The sequence below is a fragment of the Candoia aspera genome, chromosome 2, assembly GCF_035149785.1.
Source record: "Candoia aspera isolate rCanAsp1 chromosome 2, rCanAsp1.hap2, whole genome shotgun sequence".
Taxonomy (NCBI): Eukaryota; Metazoa; Chordata; class Lepidosauria; order Squamata; family Boidae; genus Candoia; species Candoia aspera.
Window position 1 is genome coordinate 184962973 of NC_086154.1, and position 20412 is coordinate 184983384.

At 44.6% G+C, this 20412-nt stretch overlaps 1 protein-coding gene across 2 annotated transcripts; it reads left to right on the forward strand.

Annotated features, from left to right (window-relative positions):
• The first annotated feature begins 3505 nt into the window (after nt 1–3505).
• On the forward strand, nt 3506–18358 carry LOC134492539 (cyclin-dependent kinase inhibitor 2A-like). Of its 2 annotated transcripts, XM_063296699.1 has the most exons (3): nt 3506–3890; nt 10443–10610; nt 17997–18358. In XM_063296699.1, the coding sequence occupies exons 1-3, from the start codon at nt 3717–3719 to the stop codon at nt 18261–18263; spliced, it is 609 nt and encodes a 202-aa protein (XP_063152769.1). In that variant the 5' UTR covers nt 3506–3716; the 3' UTR covers nt 18264–18358. The 2 variants fall into 2 exon arrangements, with proteins under 2 accessions (XP_063152769.1, XP_063152770.1); XM_063296700.1 differs by lacking the exons at nt 3506–3890; nt 10443–10610 and adding an exon at nt 15208–15348.
• The last annotated feature ends 2054 nt before the right edge of the window (nt 18359–20412 follow it).

Sequence of the window (20412 nt, forward strand, 5' to 3'; positions counted from 1 at the left end):
CTTTACTCTCACATTTTTACTGTGAATTAACAATAGTGATAAATATTTTAGGCATGATTTGAAAATAATTCAGAAGAGGCACTCAGAAATTGCAGGAGCATGAATTTAACATCTTACTTAAAAAGCCACCACTTTTTTCAGGTTTCTGAATAAGTCATGTCTCTTTTTTTCAGACTCACACACCAAAGACTTGAAAAAAATGAAGTTTCTTTTTCAAATGTGCTCCCACGTTAGTTATGTCAAGCATAACTCCTTTTAATAATTTTCAAAGCATACATACTCCAATACTGTACTGTATACATACAAGCAGGTCCCAGAGAAACTTTGATAACAACGATCATGGTGAGAGAGGCAAGGTAAAATATTACTCAACCTTTGTGTCATCTTCCCAGTGTTACTGTTTTCCTAAAGAATGATAAGAGAATGAGTAATTGTCTCTAATCTGTGTACCAGATTAGCTGCTGTAACAGGTATTATTAGAAGAGGTGAGAAGAGAATTTTGCCTTTAATCATACCAAAATTACTGGGCACACATCTGTGTAAATGATCTATCTATCTACTGTATCTTTTCTGGTGGAAAAGTGAGGTAATTAAGGACAAATTAAAGAAAATTAGGAGTAACCAGAATCAGACAGGACTCAGTGCTGTACAACTAGAGCCAGGCTGAGGCCTACACTCATATTAACATTAAGATGGCTGAATGAGAGTGGTATCTTTATGCAATGTAATCACTTCCTTTTATGAGGCTCAAACCTCATGCCAAACCTCATGTTTTCTTTTTCTCTTCCTCACAGACCCTGCCCTCCCCCCTCTCACATTTTAATTAAAGAAAGAGTTTTAGTTCTACTTTAATCTATACAAGTATTAATCAGCAGAAAGCTCCAGAAACTTTTTCTGCACCAGGGCTTGTCCTGAAAGCAAATAAAAGATGCACATATAGACCATGTGCAGGCTATCTCTTGCACCCATACACTTTTAAATTTCTTTGGAGCAGGGAATGTTTCTTTACTGATTTAATGACAAGTTTTATATCCTCACTGAGTGGTGCACAGCAAACAAAAACGCAGACACCCCCCCCCCCATAATTTAACATAAAAATCAGAACACACAGTCGTAAGCAAACATACTATGGGCTAAAGGCCTGTTAGAATAAAACAATCTTTCTAAATGAAAGGAGAGTTAGGGCCAGCCATTGTTCTCACACTAAGTATTTCAGAGAGAGGAATATCAAGGACAATGAACATCCAGAGGGGGCAGGGTTCTCAGCTTAGCCTCAGCTGACCTTCTCCAGATGACCAGACTATACGGACAGAATTAAGCTTAGTAAAGCAGTCCTGTGGCATATAGGGTTTTACAGAAGATAAACAGCACTTTGACAGCCATTGCAAGAATTTAAGAATATATATAATTCTGCAGTAGCTGATTTCCCCAGCTAGCAGCCTGGCTACTGTGTTTTACCAGTGTGGCTACCAGTTGCAGCTTCTGAGTTCTCTTCAAAGCCAAACTCACCTAAAAGGGTATTGTCGAGCCATGTGGTGATACAACAGATTTCTCAATTATTTTCCTTGACTTACTCTGTAAAGTACCACAAGTAGTATGCCAACAATTTTATCGTTTCTAAAGCTTAACTTCACCTGTAGTGCAATAAATAAATGTGGTACAGGTTCCCCACCTTGGGAAGATATTTTTATTTCTGGCAAAGAAAAAGGAATATGGTGGAAGTAAGCCAATAACGAACAAAAACAAATCTTTGGGAGCACAGCAGGAAAGACTTTAAAAGCACTTAAAATGTAACTTTAATATGCAAACAAATAAGATTATGGGCTCAAAAGAGTGAGAGTTTATGAAGTGGGAAGAAGGATTTGGGAATGTTGTGACCTGGGACAGAGAGAGAAAATAATTTTTATAATAAGTTGTAACCCATCAAGATTACATCCTACATCTCTCATAAAAAGGATTTTGATTACAGCTGTGTACTGTTAAATGACAGACGAAGTGATGCTGTAATCATCTGGATTATCATTCAGAAATTCATACTCTAAGTCATTACTCTAGAAATAATGTATTTTTGTTGAATCAGTCAATCTGTGGTTTGGTTAGGGTTATTATTAGTGTAACAGTTTTGTTATTGTTACAGAGTCAGATACATAAGGAAGGGCTCGGCTCTCCACTAGAAAAAGAACTTAATATACTTGGCGCGATCATCCCATAGTTTATTGACACTGCCTAAGTAGGAAGACCTCTGAAGGGCACCCCAAACCGGGTAAAATAAATCCGAAGACCAGGAAGTCTCTCGCTTCCATCTGAAAGCAAACCGCTCAGAAAACATTAGACACAAGCGGCATCGGATGTTCTTCAGATTCACCCTGTTCTAAATGCCCGAAACGGCGCGGCCGCGGAAATGTCAGTAACAAGAAAGTATGCTCTCTTTCTCTTTCATTCCCTCAGTTTGCAAAATTCACCGCAGCTACAGAGAAGGTTTAAGATCGAGCGGACCCTAAATTAGAACGAAGATACCGATTCATCCCTTAGTTCACACCAGACTAAGAAGCGGGTTCTGTCTTTCCTCGTCAGTAAGGGACGAGGCCTGGGGATCCTTTTGTGCGATGACTCCTCAGGCCTTACCTCATCAGATCGTAGCAGGTCGATAGCGCCACTAAGTAGGCAGGGAAAGCCGACGCCCAGCGGGGGGAGAAGTAAATTAACGCACCTCAAATGACCTGGCCACTCTCTAATCGGTAAAAAGTCGCCGACCGCAGATCTTCCGCAAACGCAACTGTCGTCACCCGCAAACCTAATAGGCAACCGTCTCTTTCGCCACGCTTCGCCACCCTTCGACGTTTTCCTCCGAAATGCTGACTGTTGCTTTCTATTTTCCTCCTGGAAAGGGGGTTTATAAATGGGTGTCGTTTATACAAATCGGGGACCTTAAAGGGACTTCATTTTGCTGCTTTCCCGCCACACTGGGCAGCGGCGGCTCGGGAGAAATAGTCCCGAAATGCGGAAATGAGAGCTTGCAAATTAAAAAACAACAACACACAACAAAAAGCAATTGCCACACTTTGTTCGGCGCGCGACGGACCGCTATGCGTAACATTAGTTACGCCTCTTCCCTACTATTGGACCATTTGGCTTGAGAGGAGGGGAGGGGGGCGGCAAACGAACGTTTTTAACTTTGTTCTTTCCCCGCTTAGCTAAAAAAGCAAGACAACGCCTCCCCCCGGGGAAGGTTAGACGTTCCAACCGACCAGGCCGAAGAACGCCGAAAGCGGCTTTGAAAAACGAAGCAAGAGCGAGCTCTGGGAAAAGAGACTAGTCCCCCGCACTTCCTCCTCCTCCAGTTGAAGGAGGGGAAAGAAGCGATGAGCGGGGGGCGGTTCTTGCCCTCGCATCCCGAGCCTCTGCAGAGCGCGCCGACCGCCTCTTTCCAGAGATCTCTTTCAATAGAGGGAGCTGTTTAGCCCGCGGGGGAGGGGAGAGGAGGGGAGGGGAGTGGAAAAGACCCAATTGCTCTGCGATTCCCGGTTTGGGGACCTGCTTGGCCCGGCGCCCTCGGCGCTAAACCTGTCACTGCGAGACTCTGGAGGAGCTCCGAGAACGGCCCCCTCCCCCTGCTCCGGATGCCGTGACGAGAATCTCCTGGGCATCAAGGCAGGTCTCGGCCACGCGTTCCCGCCCGCCGCCCCCCAGCCGAAGACCTCGCGCGGGCGGCAGGCATGGGCGGCCGGGTCAAGTGTCTCGTGCGATGCCTCCGACGCAAGAAGTTGCCTTCTTTCCTGAAGCCTCTCTTACTGAAAATCGTCGGCGACGTGGTGAGGAGCAGACCCCTGCCCCACTCCCTGGTGGTGGTGGTGAAGTACCGGCGGAGCCTCGCCCCCCGCCCTCGACAGGTAAAGAAATGCGGAGACCTTCCCGCTCCCACCGCTGTCCGGGAGGCACGCGACTCCTTTATACCTACCTGGAATGCCGTTTCCGAGGGAGCGCGAATTTCCCAATTCGTGTTCTACCTTTTTCGCTTTTCAAAGAGATTTCCCCGTTCGGGGGCACTTCCCCCCTTTTTACTTTTTTATGCTATATCTCTCTGTCTCTATTTCTATATGGGCTCTCATTTGAAACAGTTTGTTAAGGACTTGGTTTCAGAAGAAAAAAACTATTATTTCCTTATCCTAATGATTCTGCCTGTTTTCCAGGTTGTTCAGTTGAAATGACTGCTTTCTGAAATACACACAAACCGACCTTGTAAAAGGCTGCTTAAATTTAGGCAAATCCTGCAAAATGGCTTCATAAATTTAAGCAAATTATTTCACAGAAACCACAGCCATATTAGAAAGATGAATTTACTAATTTAGAGACATCATGTGGGGTAACAAAGGGATAAGAAATGAGATCACAAACAATTACAGTGCAGTCTTTCCTCATGTGGCTTTCAGAGGCCTGTAAAAAAACCTTCTTTTACTCCTTGCTGTTTCTAGATGAGTAGGCCTTTCCATATTAAAGCAAGCTGACTTCATTCTCTTTGTTGCTGAGTTTCACCCAATTTAGCCCGATTATCATGATGATAGTTCTATCAGAGCTTCCCCCCATCTTAAAGCAACTTTGTGTATTTTTGCAAGGATGCAAAATAAAGGCAGCCAACTATGCAAATCTTAAAGAAGCTCAAAACTTTCACTAAGAAGTCCATGCTTGTGATAAGGTAGGATCCCTTCTGAAACCTCCTGTCTGTCTATACTCCATTTTCGATAGGTGAGGAAGACTTGCAACATTAGTCTCATGCTTTTTCTTTCTCTATGCCACATTTATTTTTTTATCCTTTCCTATATTATTAAATCCATATCTACTTTTTTCTAAACAGTAAATTATACTGTATTTTTTAACTTTCATTTTGCAGAGTTAGTGTTTGTCAGGCTTTTTTAAAACAGAAAAAGAAAGCCCCTGATACTGTTTTGATACTGTCTAAATTTCCAAATATAATTTATATGATTTTTAAAAAATATATAGATTAGTTATTTATGTTTGGACAATGGTTATTTTAAATCATTTCTAAAATCTTGCCTAGCCTTTGAGGTCTCCTATTTAATCTGGCCTTTTGGGAATCCAGTGAGCTGGCAGGTAGATTTTTCTGCAAAGACAATCTGGGAAATTTACAAGATAATTTATAAGATAAAATAAAGCAGATGGAAAATGCAGATAGAAGGACTAGTGAAATGCTGGGAGAAAAATGTTGTCCATTGTAACTGATACCCCATTAGAGAAGAGTTCAAGCAAAAGGCTTTTCTAAGTAGAATTTCTTGGTGCGTAGTCCATGTCTATGGCAATGTCAAGCTCATGTCTCTTCTTTCTTAATCTTATTCCTCAGATAATTTTCAAGAATCCCATAATCTTAGTAATGCATGGCACAATAATCCACCAATCTGACCACAGGCACTCACCTGGAATCTTTACCCTCAGTGTAATGGTTGCAGTCGTTCTTATCATTTACCGAAAATTTCTCTTGCACTTTATGGGCCAGCCTGTTCCATAATTTTATTTTTCCTAATAACCAAAGACAAGTTTAAAAAAAATAACTTAAACATTAAAACAAATCTTCTATTTTGCCTTGGGACATTCCAATACATGTTTAAGTCTCCCTTTGAAATAAAAGTAAATTTAAATCTGACTTGAGACCTCTTTTCTATGTTTCTTTATTTTTTAATAAGAAAATGGCATCGAAACTGAAACAACAGGAAGCAGGACCTTCCCAATGAAGGAACGAAGATACGTTAATCAAGAGACATGTTTAAACATTTCCAAGTGTTTTCAGTCTAGTGGAGCTATTTGTATCAAATACACGTTTTGAAAAAATTTATTATGTAACAGCATAGTCCTGTATAGATTTACTCAGAACTAAGATTGGTAGGGTTCAGTGGACGTTTTTACAATTAAATGTGCCAAGGATTGCAGGCCCAAGAATATTGCACCAGGCTTTCAGCCAAAAAACCCACCACAAGTAAGTTTTGTCAAAATAAATTAAAAATGTGTTATTGCCCCACCCTGGACTCCCTTACTTAGAATTAAATTCCTAGAATTTAATAAGGCTTATTCTCGACTAATTCTCAGCTACAACAGCAGTTTTTTGCACTCTTACTTGAGAGTAAGGGCCACTTAATATCTTTGGATTCCTTTTAAGTAAACCAGAACAATAGCTGTGTTAACCTTTGAAGTGCAAAGGGAGTTTTTTTCTTGCTTTTGCTACAGAACAGTGCAACCCTATATATGTCTGTTCGGATGCAAATTTCCTTAATCTGAGTGGAGCTTACTTCTAAGTGAGTGGATAGAGGATCACAACTCAACTCTACTTCTTTGGAGTATGATCCTCCTATTACTTTTGGGAATAATATTTCAAAATATTATAATATATAATATTCTGGCATAATATTTACTTTGAATTGAAAACATTTTCTCCCTGCAAAATTGGGCAAACCTTAGTTAATTATTGTCTTACAGAATGACCATGGATACTTTTGTTATTGTTGTTGTTGTTTTATATCCTGTACCTAAGCCAATTTTCTTCTCTAATAAGTAAGAAAAAATTCTTTGGTAAGGAAAAAAAAAAGCTGTTCTTCATATGTGTACATACTCAAGAGTTAGACCTTTCTGATGGCCCAGGATGACTTCTGGGTTGTATATAATGTCCGTCCTTAAGCCATGGTCCAGAAAGAAAATGCGCCCAAGTGCTTCTGAAAATATGGAAGTGTCATTGGCTCCTTCAGGTCCCAATCCAGCGTTTGAATGCTGCAAAGTCTCACAGCACCCTTAACCAGGTCTGATAAGAGCCTCGCAGATGTATTTGCAAAATATACTAAGTTTAGTTAGTGTTAGCTTTCGTTAGACAGGGTACATGTATGTGTGTGTGTGTGTGTGTGTGTACATGTGGGGACACGTGTATGTGTGTGTGTGCGTGCCTGTTGTACAAACCCAGCCCATGATTGGTTCAGGGCACTATGTGTGTATGCATACCTCTTGTACGAACCCAACCCATTTGATTGGTTCAGGGCACCATATGTGTGTGTGTGTGTGTGTGTATGTACATGTGGGGACACACTGTGTGTGTGTATGTATGTATGCACACCTCTTGTACAAACCCAACCCATTTGATTGGTTCAGGGCACTCTGTGTGTGTGTGGACATGTGGGGACATACTCTGTGTGTGCGTGCTCTTGTACAGACCCAACACATCTGATTGGTTCAGGGCACTGTGTGTGTGTGTGTGTGTGTGTGTGTGGTCATGTGGGGACATACTCTGTGTGTGTGTGCGTGCCTGTTGTACAAACCCAACCGGTTTGATTGGTTCAGGACCCTGTGTAAACACAGAAAATAGTTCAATTCAGTAACCAAGGTAAGGATGTCAAATGAAAGAAGCCATTGGGGCACAAACAGTATTTCAATTCCTCCTCTTTCAATGCACTTTTAGCAAGAATAGATTTTGTGGACAGATGTCTCCCCTCCTCCATCAAAATGAATGCAGGTCCTCTTGATGGTGAGAGGGATTTGTGAGGCATCTAAGCTCCTCTCGGCGTGAGGGAAGGAAGAGAGAGCAAAGACCCCAGCAAAACTGCAGCCATCTTCAGTTTAGTTATAAGTGTTAGGTGTGGTCTTGGTGGGGGGAGCAGACAGCCTCCCTTGGATAGCCCTGCGTCCTTGGTTGGAATAATCTCCATTTTGTTGTGAAGAACTTCCAGTCAAAGAATAACAAAATGAGCACCCCCAGTGGCACATCCATCTTGCTGACTTTCCTCCATGGGGACATGATAAAAAGCTTCCCTGGTCCCACTGGATCTGTGTCTGCCCCTGTTATCGGCTGCTCCTCCGGGAGGATAATTTCAGATGCCTTTGGCAATTGGAGATCTCAGCCCCATGGCCCAACCTTAATGCAAAGAGACCCTTAGGTGTGAACAGGAGTGTTTTAGTTATCAGAGAGTCAGCTGTAGCTCCTCCACCAAGCACCTACTTGTCCTATGAAGAATCGCTGGTTCAATCCTTCGCTTTTCCAAGTAGGACTGAAAAGACTGCTACCTAATAGCCCAGAGAAAGCCCTCTGCCAGTCAATAGTATGGTCTGCGTGAGGCCATGCAGAAATGCAGCGCAATCCAGCCAGTTAATTCACTGTGTGTCATAACAACTCAGTTAACCCTGGTTTCTTGTGGTTCTGGTTCTATATACAGAACCAGTATTGAGAATTAATGGACTAGATGAACCCATATCTGAGTCAGTGGCTGAGTTAGCCAACTCAGGTCAAGACTTTTTTGGTGGGGGGGGGGGCAGGGGTGTGCCTTCAAGTCAATCTTGACTCCTGGTGTCTGCCTGGAGAAGTCCCTGCAGTTTTCTTTGCAAGGTTTCAGAAGGGGGTTGCCATTAACTTCTTCCTAGGGCTGAGAGAGAATGACTGGCCCCAGGTCACTTAGGCTTGTACCTAGGATGAGACTGGAACCCACAGACTCCCAGTTTCTAGCCTGATGCCTTAATCACTACACCAAACTGGCTCTCAGTGTCTGAGAGAACCAGCATCTCAGTCAGTGGCTGAGTTAGCCAACTCAGGTCAAGAGTAGCAGGTGCATTTTCACAAGAGGCTACCCTGGGTGGGGAATTAATTCAGTGTCTTGTGTGAACTCAAAAAAAAAGTTAATTCAGCCCCTAGGTTAAGAGTGTTGTGATAATGCAGCCCAATGAGGCAATTTCCTCATTGTCATCGTTTGTCACCCTGTGGGTGTCCACACGCTGGTAAGTATTTCCTGGATTTAGTTTGCGCCTTTCCACGCGCCGGCGCGTGTTCCGTTAGTGTTAAGCTCGTCCCATCACTCCGGAATGGGCGAAAGGCAGCTGACTTCGTGCATTCAAACTCCCTCCGGGTGAGCCAGACAGCGGAGCCCGCGGCTTTTTAAATATGGCTGTTGCTCCTCTTAGCCCTGCAGAGGAACGTCGCGCACGTTTCTTTGTTTGAAAAGCTGATGAGCCACCTACTCGCCCAATTCTCGGCGACTTCAAAAAAGGAAGCGGCGATCGTCATTCCCCTCTCAGAAAAAAAAAAAAGAGAGGGCTTTGAAGAAAGAAGAGGACGCAGGCCGTATTAAAGAAAAGGGAAGTTAGGCAAGTTTATCCGTTAAAGCCAAGGCTTCCTTGCTTCTTGTTTCAGAGGTCGAAACAGGACGCCGTCTTCGTCCTTTTTTTTTTTAAAGTAGTTTTTAAAGAGAAAAAGTGGAGAGAGGGATGGCGAAGGAGGCCATGAAATAAATCGAGGAGAATAAATGGCGCCAAGAGGAAAGTGGATTTCCCTGAAAATACACCTTTGGGGTTTATTCCTGCAGTGTATAATCCGATTCAATCAGTGGCTTGACTCAGTTTCTCTATATGTAAATATGGGTAGTGGCTTCGCAGTGGTCTGCCTGCGGCCTTTGCAGGAGAAAGTGCGGAAACCAGCCCCGCCCTTCCCTCTTCTCTAGGGATCGCTTTTAGTGGGGGTCGCCTTGATTCTTCGGCGACCGTACAAGCCGACGACAGTCCCCACTCCGGGGGCATCTTCGCTTATTTATGCGGCCTCCCCCAGCCTGGCGCCCTCCAGAAGTGTTGGGACTCCAGTACCCGCCTCCGCCGCAGACAGCTTTCGTGGGGATTTGTGGTGGCCACTCACCCTGCCTTCCCCAACCGGGCGCTTTCCAGATGCGCCTGGAATCCCCGAGGGCGGTCCTGGCTAGAAGTTGGAACACCGTAGTCCTAGCACCTTTGGGCGTCTGAACGCTTCTTCCCATCATCGAGACCGAGCCGAACGCATTACCGCTTCGCTGGGGCTTCCTTCCCAGTAATGGAGATGGCCAGGGCGTTAAATTCGGATCGAAATAAGTCCTCGGCCGACGTAGGGTTCGAGCCGGTGGGGTGGAGAGGCTGCTGCACTGATTTGCCGGATCTGCTCGTCGGTCTCGATCCGGGTGAAGCGGCCGAGGGTGATGCCGGTTCAGCCTTGCAGGAGCCGCCAGTCTTCCTTGCTCCCCCCCGCAGTCTTTAAGTTCCTGGCAGCCCCGAGAGGAGAAAGAGGGCGCGATCCACCCAGATGAAGGGCAGAAAAGCTCAAGAGCGTCCTTTCGAAGCCATGGGGCTCGAATCTGAAGCCTGCCAACTGCTGCTGATTCGTCTGCTGCTGCCAGGCCGGGCCATCGGGCGAAGGCCCTTCCCACGTTATCCCGATCTTAGAGATTCCCTCTGTCTTCTCTCCTGCTGCTCAGGCTGAAGCGAACTTCGCTCGGCCTAGGAAGGGTCTCTCAAAGGCCTTTTCTTTCCAGAATTGCCCTGTGCGGGAAAGAGGCCTTGTGCTTCATGTGTGTACATGTACCCAAATTTGTTTGGTTGTAGTAGATTAGAATGAGTTGTCCAAGTTGTTGTTATCTTCATCATCATAATTCCACTTCTTCTAGGATGCTGAAGAGGTCCCCCAAATGTTCCCAGTTGACAAGCACCCCAGGCACCCACAGTCAGAGGGGCGTTTCAGCTGCAGGCTAAAGCTGCAGACCGTGGTCCTTGCAGATCCTCAGAGGAGCCTCCTGGCTTCCAGCAGATCGGCCTGTCCACAGTTTGATGAGGTGGTAAGCCTTGCTATATTTTTGCTTGTGGGCTTCTTGGGAGTATCAGGAGGGAAGAGAGCAACTAGTTTCACACACGCAAAGGCTTGCTTTGGCTTTAGACAGGCTTTGCCCAACCCCAACACACCACTTTATGGTTTGGTGAAATGTGTGAACCCAGCTGAGGCTGGATTGGCCTTATCTAACAGCCTGTATTAAAGTGGGGGGACAGCAGAAGGTTAGCCAACTGACTAATGCAAATGAATCCAACTTAAGGGCACTGTGATCTGGGAACATGTATGAAGCTTAGGGGAATCCTAGGCTGACATCCTTCCATGTTTACCTGGGAGTAAATCAAATTGCATTCAGTGGGCCTTTCTTTTAAGTAGGCATGCATTGGATTGGTGTATAAGACACACACCCTTCTTTCCAAGCTCCTATGGTTGTCCCATGCACCTCCAATCATGTTGAACTGCAAAGCCTATCATCCCCACGAGACATGGTGGGAGTTGCAGTATGACACACCAGTGCAATTCTAACTTACTTTGAAATCTAGGCTTCCTTTTAAGGGGGCCAGAGTTTCTGGGTCAGGACTTCTTTGGCATTAAAAGTCCCAGCTTTTCTGTAAATCTGTTTTAGTTAATGAGAGCCAGTGTGGTTAATGTGCTGGGCCAGGAACAGGGAGACCCAAGTTCTAGTTCCCCTTTAGCACAGAAGCTGGCTGGGTAACTTTGGGCCAGTTACTCTCTCTCAGCCTTAGTCTGGGAAGTCAGAAAATATTTATTCACCAACCCACCCTGGACCAGTCTTATAGTTATGTCCATAACTTTCAGTGAAGAGGACATTATCCTGCAGTTAACTGATTCTGGCTGATTCCATTCCATTTTAATCAGTTGTTGGGTGGCTGCCTGGGAAGTGAGCATGCTTTGAGTTCAGTGAGCTGAAACTGCTGACCAGGTTCACAAGGCACAAAGAAACCAGCTTTCTTGAATAAACACAATTGATGGAATTAACACAACACTCTAGACCTAAACAAAAGAATCATCATGTTATGGCTTAGCATGTATAAACTGGCTAGGCCAAAAAGTCAGTTCAGAGGCATACAAAAGCAATCCAAACTAAAACCAACAACTTGAAATGGGTATCTCTTTGTGTTTGTGCCTATTTTAAAATGCTATTTGTTCCACCAGTTCTGCCTGTTTAAGTGAAAGCATGGTATCAGGACTAAATATCTAATACTTTCTCAAAGGTGCCAATTTTTGTTGTTGTGATGATCATTGGCAAACACTCAAATTTAGCTTCTGAGGAAAAACTTTGAAAAATTACCTGGAAGCCGCTCAGTCTCTCTGTCTTTCTCTCTCACACATTTTCTACTTCCAGTATTACACTTATAGTGCACTTACTAAGGGAAAAGAAAATGTTCAGATATGCAATTTCTTCAGATTCACGTGTGTGCATATGTGTTCCTGCTTCTTTTATGCAGAGACCAGAATCAAAAAAGGAAGTATGGACACGGTTCTCTTGCCAGCCACCCAAAAATGTTGCTAGTAAAATAAGGCAGTCTTTTGAATCAGGCATGTTGTTGTTGTTGTTGTTGTTGTTGTTGTTGCTTATTGGTGTTGGAAAGGAATTATGTGAAAGGGCTCAGACTCTGTCCCTCTGTCTGTTGGTCAGCAGGATAACACTCCAAAAACAGAACTGGACCAAATATGACATGAGGGAGAAGCCAGCCAAAGAAAGAATGAAGTGGAAGATGGGCTAGATCCAGGACTGCTGAGAAACTCCCCCCACCTCCACCCCCCACATTAAAAGTCATGCAGAGGGAAAGGCAACTGGGCAGCAGCAAATGTTGCCACTCTCCCATTCTAAGTTGGTTCTCTCCCAGTCATAAGACCAGGAGCAGCACTCTTGTTGGAAGCTTAAAAGAAAAAAATTCCAATCCCCAAATATGCTCTGCATGCTTTTCCCACCTTATTTTATTACTATACTTATTCTTTTTGTGGTTGGGTTTATACTTTAATGCTGTTTTTGCATTTGTATTTGTATAAGTTTGCATAATAAAATAAGTAAAAGGTAAAAAGTACTTAGTAACAATTAGTTAATTACTAGTAAAGTTGCTAGTCCTTATGAAAATGCACTTAGAAGCTGCACTCAGTTCATTCCAAAAACAAGGAAGAGTCCTGTAGTATCTTAGAGACTGACCCATTTATGACTGCAAGGGTTTCTATGGATTGTAGTCTATTTCATCATATGTGTGTCCTGAGACTGAGCTCTGGAGAAAAATTCAGGAGCTGGCGTTTTGACAGTGTTCTAAACACCAAGATTGACTTGAAACCCAATATCTCAGTATTGGGTTCACTCCACATGCTAAGTCTGTGGCTTTGGGGGTAAGTTGAATGTTGTTGTTATGGTTTGTGAACCATGGCTGATAGTTTCACATGTTGTATAAACCTAGCCATTTTTTACTTGTACAAAATCATATTGGTTAGGCAAAGCACACTTGGATGCATTATGTGAACAGGGCCATTGAATTCAAGGCAGCCTACCTCCAATTGGCTTGGACTGTCACTCCTGCTGCTTTCAATGGGCTTCCTGTTATATACTTCTAAATGGCTGAATATGCAGAAAGCATAGAAGAGAAGACATCTTGTTACTCTCTTCCACCCCCAGACAGAGTATCTTACTTCTCTTCTAATGGAAGAGTATCTTATTATTGAACAAGGACAGAAACACAGAAAAAGCAGAACGCTTCTTCCTCTTCTTCCCATACAATTCCATCTAAGAATCTCCATCAGTTGATTTTCAGATGTACAGTAGTTTGGCTGCTAATAACACATCAAGACTAAACAATTTTATTAAAAGGCATAAGATTTTGGCAGCTTTAGCTCACTTCATTCACCATAGTCTTAATCAAAGCTTATGCCTTTTTAAAACAGTGATTAATCGGAAAAGATGCTACCAGACTCCTGATTTTTAGCAGTCATAGACTAACATGGTTCTTCTCCTACAATGTTAACAACCCAGGAGCCCCAAATTAGCAACTGTTAGCAACTGTGATCTGGACTGATTGTCCTCCTAATGTCTGTTGCTCCACACAGACATACATTCTTTGGCAAGCCAATTACATCAGCATAAGAGTGGCTACTGAGCTCATTTTCTGCTCCTCCCAGGGGCACTTGATTGCTTGTTCTCTCAGAGACCAGACTGGTGGATTGGGCAGATTGGCCGGCCTTGGGTCTGTTCCAGCCCTGTGTGTCTTGGATTCTTAGATTTCCTAACTAGAAGCAGAAGAGAACAGCTTCTCAGGGAAGGACAGCAGAATTTGGGATGGGTGGGAGCTGGCTTTGGGATCTCATCAGTGAAATCAGCCACACAGGCTTAGGAAGTCTCTTAACTGTCCTAGCCTGACCTCATTTTGGAGGTCAAAGGGATAGACCAGATTCCCTCTGCAGTTAGGAACTGGCATCTCAACCTCTTAGGGACCCTTCAAAGCAGCTCCCTGTCTCCAGCAGCTGAGATGAGTACAATTATTGGAGGAAGTGACTTATGCACACCCCTCTCTTGGGCCCTGGAGTTAGCCACCTGTAACAACTCTGATTTTTCCTTTACTGACTGGGTGGGAAGAAGCACTCTTGAACTTGACTGGGTTTTTTTTTCCCTGAGCCTCAGTTTTAGACACATCACTGTTTTAAGAGACTTTGCTGGTTGAAAGCGAACCAGTAGTTTTTAAACCCTGGAATTGGCTCTCAAATATAGGATGGATCAGCCACATTAGCACTAGGCTAAGAGGGTAACCTGGCTGTCGATGGCTCACAAGCTTACAGCACACTAGCAAGTGTGACTAGTTTGTGGTTCCATGTGTTGTGTGAACCCCGGCATTCAGTGTTCGCTGTGCAAACAGTCACATTTCATTTATTTATTTATTTTCTATCCCGCCTTTATTATTATTTTTTATAAATAACTGAAGGCGGCCAACATAGCTAATACTCCTTCCTCCTCCTCTTTTCCCCACAACAACAACCCTGTGAGGTGAGTTGGGCTGAGACGGAGTGACTGGCCCAAGGTCACCCGGCTGGGTTTCAGGCCTGAGGTGGGAGAGAACTCACATATAGTTGCTGAGCACATCGGACAACGGTTTGTTTGTTCGTTCAACGGGAGCAAGCAGAACCTGCCTCCATATTTATAGGATTAGGAAGAAGCGGGGTCTGTGGGGATCTGAGTTCATCTGCAGGGGTGGGGCAGGGAGCTCAGTTTTTACAGACCTTCCATTCCAAGTGCGGGAGCGCACGTGGGCTTGCAAAGAGCAGCCTTGTTGCAGTTTCCTGGACTGCGGGATGAAAGCGCGGGGGCGGGGGAGGGCATTCTTCAACCGTCTGTGACCCCTCCCCCCCAAAACCCACCACCTCGTCCGGCCGTCCGTCTCCTTCTAAAACGATGCCTAAGGCAATGCCTAGGTGGAATGGATGAGAGTTCAGCCAATGAGATCCGCGGCGGCGGCGGCGGCGGCGGCGGCGGCGGCGGGGGGGGGCGCAAAATCCGGGCGGGGGTGCCGCCGCTTTTCCGGGCGGGCAGAGGGGAAAACAGCAGCAGGGCTCGCGCGGCTGCTCCCGGAGGTCGCTCGATGGAGGCGGCGGGTGGAAGGAATCCGTCGGACCGGCTAAGCCGAGCAGCCGCGGAAGGGAACGTGGCCGACCTGCGAAGGCTGCTGGACGGTGGGGCCGACCCCAATGGGCTTAATGTGTATGGCAGGAGCGCGATTCAGGTAGAGGCGGGCGGGCGGGCTACCAAGCTGGCTGGCTCTGCCTCTGGCTTCGGCTGTTCTCGCGGGGCGAGCTCTCGCCTCCCGTTTCCTCCGGAGAACGTTTCCTCCGAAGGGAGGGAGGCGCTCGTGGGCATCCGCGGGAAAGCTTTCGGAAACGTCGGTGGGGCGAGAGAAAATGGATGCCAGCGGTAACGGGGCTTGGCGGAAATGTCGGCCAAGGGCAGTTGCGGTCTAGAGCCGCTGCGCACACCTCGGTGGGAACGGGGACGGGGCTTGAGAAACGAGGACTGATTTTGCTTCCTGTTGTTTTAAAGAAGGGGGAACCTTCATTTAAAAGCTGAGAAGGAGCCGTCGTCTGAACGACGTTAGGCTTCGAGCGGTGTCTCTCCTCCCCCCACCCCCACCTCTCGTCTGGTGGGCGAGAAGGAGGAAAAACGCCCCGAAAAGGTTTCTCAGATTATAGACCGCCATTATTCTTTCGCCATCCTTATCTGGGCTTTGAAGTAACCCCCCTCACCCCACCAACATCCCCTTTTTTTTTTTCTAACGGGAAACGTAATTCGACTTCGCGTTCATTTTACTCGTGAAATTGTTTATTTCGCGGGTTTGGAATTTAGAATCTCGTCAGATCTCTGCGGGGTTCGACATTCGCGAAATCTTCTCCGCTGCTCCTCCAACAAAGCGGCTGGTGTGCTAACGCAAGAAACGAGCTTGTTCGTTGATCCGTCTAACAATTTCGGTGTTGCTGAAGCTCCAGTAACTTTCTAAAAGGGGTTGTGGAACAGGACGGCCAGTAAGACTTGAAGATCTTTGCTACGTTTTTGGTTTAAAATTAATGGGGAACCAGAATTTTCCAAAAGTTAGAAATATCAATCCTCGAAAGAAAAACACCATGAAAAGTGGCTGCTTTTCACCACAATGCTGCACACCTGGGTTTTAATAAACGTCTTCGTTCCATATTAATTTTTTACAATTTTTTCATTTGCTGACATCTCTATTTTTGACCATCTGTTTTCAATACTTGCCTTTTGAGCAGCATCTGTCCCAAAATGCAGGGATGTATTTTCGATAGTATCATGAAAGTCAGGGTGTTGTGGAGAAATTAGATCAATTAGGGTGGAAACAATCCCAATTTAATTTCCTGGCATTTCTCGAATAAAAAATGGCTGAAATCCTGCAAATGTAAAGCAGGGGCTATCTTATTATATAGTCGCCAGTTCACATTCATGAGGTTTTAGGAAAGGCGTGTGGGGGCGGGGCGGGGTTTCCAGTCAACCGCTTGTCCTCGCATTCCTTTGTCTTTTCACTACAATTTCTTCCATCATTTTCCCCGACCATAAATATATACAGTATCTGAAAATTATGTCTGCGCCATAAATCCTCCTATGGGAGGAAGGCAACTTCTGATATTCTTAAATTTAAAAGGTTGTTCAGATTGTGTAGGAAATCATTTTTGCCATTCAGGCTGCAGAAATTCAACAGAATTGGATTCTGATCAAAAGCTCAACAGAATAGAAATGAAAGGGTTCAATTTAATCAAATGTATGGATTAAAACAGCACCATGGAGTGGATAGGAAATAATTATGTAATGCTTAGGTGTTAGCCATTCTGTTCCACTTCTATTGCTCTATTCAGTTAATTTAAGATTTTGAAATGAGTTGATAAGGCAGAAAGGGATATTATTATTTTATTAAATTTGGATGCTTCCCAGCTCCAACCTACTCTTAAAATTAAAACTAGAGTGCATTTTGCTTTGAATATTCATGAGGAGAAAGGACGAAACACACATTTAAGTTTCTCCAGTTGCCTAGTAGGTCTCGCTTTCTGTTTGGTTATCATTTTATATAGTGAATTACTGAATTTTATTCATATTTAATATTAAACTTATTTTTTAAAAATCAAGTCTATTATCAAGTCTCCCCCTTCTCGTCCCCTGCACTCCAGAAGGACCTCTCTGGTTTGGAGGTTTGTTGTTTTATTGTTTATTCGTTTAGTCGCTTCCGACTCTTCGTGACTTCATGGACCAGCCCACGCCAGAGCTTCCTGTCAGTCGTCAACACCCCCAGCTCCCTTAGGGACGAGTCCGTCACCTCTAGAATATCATCCATCCACCTTGCCCTTGGTCGGCCCCTCTTCCTTTTGCCCTCCACTCTCCCTAGCATCAGCATCTTCTCCAGGGTGTCCTGAGGTCCCAAGAGGGCACGGACAGGATTATCCGTCATTAGGATCCTTGGCGGATTTGCCCTGGGACGCGCCGTAGGAATACTTAGCACTACAAATTGACGCTTCGGAGGGAAGCAACGATAGCCCACTTGGAGATGGGCTGCAGCTCTCATCATCCATGACTATTGGATACATTGGCTTGTAGCCCAAACAGTCCTCAGGGTAATAGAGTCCCATCGCTCCACCTGTTTGCTCAGGAGTAAGTCCCAAAGACTTCCATAGCGCTTACCCAAGGCTTCCAAGTTTGGGTAGTCGCTTGGGAAGCATCGAAGTGTCTTGTGCTTATTACCTTCTTGAACAAATGACAGTATAGATAATTCAAGTCGTAAGACTGAATGCGGATCCAGAGTACTAGCTCAATCCATGGGTGCAGCGCTGCCCCAGGGACTGCCGGGCGACGCCTCTCCCTTCTTTCCCCCTCCAGGTCATGAAGCTGGGCAACCCAAAAGTGGCGGACCTGTTGCTGCAGAGAGGAGCGAATCCCAACCTGCCGGACCCTTCCACTGGCTCCCTGCCGGTCCACGACGCGGCCCGCGAGGGGTTTCTGGACACCCTGCAGGTGTTGCTCTCCGGCGGAGCTCGCCTCGACTTGCCGGACGACCGCGGCCGCCTCCCTCTCGATGTGGCTGCAGAAAATGGGCAAAGCCACGTGGTCCGTTTCCTCGCCCCGCGACGGAGGGACGACGCCTAGAAGCACTCCAGGCAGGCTGCTGAGTCTGATTCCACAATGACTACTCATGAAGACACCAACTGCATAAAAAGCAAAAATAAAAAGTGTTTTCTGTAGATGCATTTGTGTTGTTTATGTTTGGCTTACTGCAACCCTTAGAAAAAAACCCTGAAGGGGCATCCTCAAGGGGGGGCTAAACCACACGAAGCCTCACCCCTTGTTTACATGCGATGCATGCAACACAGGTAAGTAAGCAGTGGGGCTTCAACTGCATGGCCACCATTGCCATCTTGACGTTTTTGACCCCCCTGCAGGTGCCCTGTCTGCTTTACAGTCAAAAGACTATCACAAAGTGTGTCCTCAACATGATTTTCATTTACTTAACTTTCAGCCAGATTTACCTAAATAAAAAAACGAATACTCGTATGTATGGTGAGAATTATACAGCTGCGTGAGAAGTGCTGAAGGTTTGACTATCAGGCAGTGGAAGGTTTTGTGCTGGTTTCTTCTTAAAAGTGATGAGTCCTCTTAAGGCCTTTCCTCAGCATCCTTGAGTCAGCAAAAAAAACAGCAAGGTAATGGGGGAATAAAGCCTTGGAAACGGTACAGACCTTCAGGCTGCCTTTGGGCAGACTTGGATAAGGGGTGCAGAGAATGCCATTTTAACTTTGGGGCCCCAAAGGATGCTTTAAATCTATCTCAACTACAGGCTGGGGATGTAACAAAGTCCTTGTCACTGGGAGACAGCAGAAAAAGGGTGTTGTCATGACTGTGCAAAAGTTACCTGCAAATGCAGAAAGGTCCTTTAGTGATATTTCCTGCACAGATGTTAGAATTTTGTGACACTAAGTGCCTTTCTTAAAACTGAAATACCCACAACAGAGGAATGGATGATGAAGATGACAGAATTAGCAGAAATGGCACAATTGATTTGTCTGGTTAGAGAAAAGACAATAACTACATTTATTAATGACTGGAAATCCCTTATGGACTTGTTGCTGAAAAAATAAAAAAATGAACTCGTGATTTATGGGTTTGATGATTAGAAGGGGTAGACTATAGAAAGAAGGAAATTATGTTGTAACCTTAGAGAGATAGGGTAAAATATAAATGTACTTGTAACTGCTGTTAAGAAGACCGGAAGCTGCTTTATAACTTCTTCTTTTCTTTTCTTTTCTTTTCTTTTCTTTGCACTTTTTCCTTCACTTACTTATTACTTTTTTTAACTTTCCTTACTTTTCTCTTTCAAACTTTGTATTGTTTTTATTCTTTTAAAAATTTCTTTACTAAAAATTATATTTAAAAAACCACTAAGTGCTTTTCTCCACTGCTGAGCTACCCATGATAGATAACTAGCACAGTGCTTAAACCAGCATGACAGTTGCAGTCCTTGTTGAAAGACAGGAGAAAAGGGAGAAAATTAGTTGGCAGGGCATGTCTCTGCTGTGGTTAGCTACCAGAGACAGTGGCCAAGGGGGGGAAAAATTGTACATGTATGCATTCATTTAACCATGATTTACCTAATTCATTTCGTTCTGTTATATATAGGGTCTCCATGAGTCGTAAACGACTCGAGGGCAACTAACAACCACCACCACCTAATTCATCTAGCTAAGTGTTGCCACCTCATGGTAAACCCTAAACTAATCACACGGGGTTGATTTTCAAAAAAGGCTATGAATAAGCTAGTTTGTGAGTAAGGTGAACACCCACCAAGTTCAGGGTGCTTTTAGTATTTCACCTCCCGTAGCAGGTTTCCAAATTAATGACTCTCTCCAGGGCTATTTTAAAATGAACCATATTTTGAAAGGGATCTTAAAAATTACAGTATCTTGTTCATTCACACACCACACCCATCCAAAGGTACTGTACTAGTACTATCATAAATCCCCCACGCATCTGGGAGAAACATTTAACTCTACTGAATTTGACTGGATTTACTCTCCCAGACATGTTTCCTATTTCCATAGGCACCGCTGAGTGCTTGAAATCATTCAGTACAGATTCTTTCCCTCAGTTCTTTATTTCACTTTAGTTTTTAAGTGCATTTTTATTTTGGCTTCCCTAGAATAACAAGATCCACTAAAGAAGAACAGATTTTGTTTCCTTAATCACCCGGGAAACATTGATGATAATTTTTCTCCGGCCCCTTCTCTTGCTGATAAATGAG

What these genes read in the sequence shown, in the direction of transcription:
- LOC134492539 (XM_063296699.1), top strand. Translation starts at nt 3,717, where the DNA reads ATGGGCGGCCGGGTCAAGTGTCTCGTGCGATGCCTCCGACGCAAGAAG. An exon ending in TCGCCCCCCGCCCTCGACAG is followed by an intron (nt 3,891 to 10,442) that starts GTAAAGAAATGC and finishes CACTTCTTCTAG; the next exon opens with GATGCTGAAGAGGTCCCCCA. An exon ending in GTCCACAGTTTGATGAGGTG is followed by an intron (nt 10,611 to 17,996) that starts GTAAGCCTTGCT and finishes TTCCCCCTCCAG; the next exon opens with GTCATGAAGCTGGGCAACCC.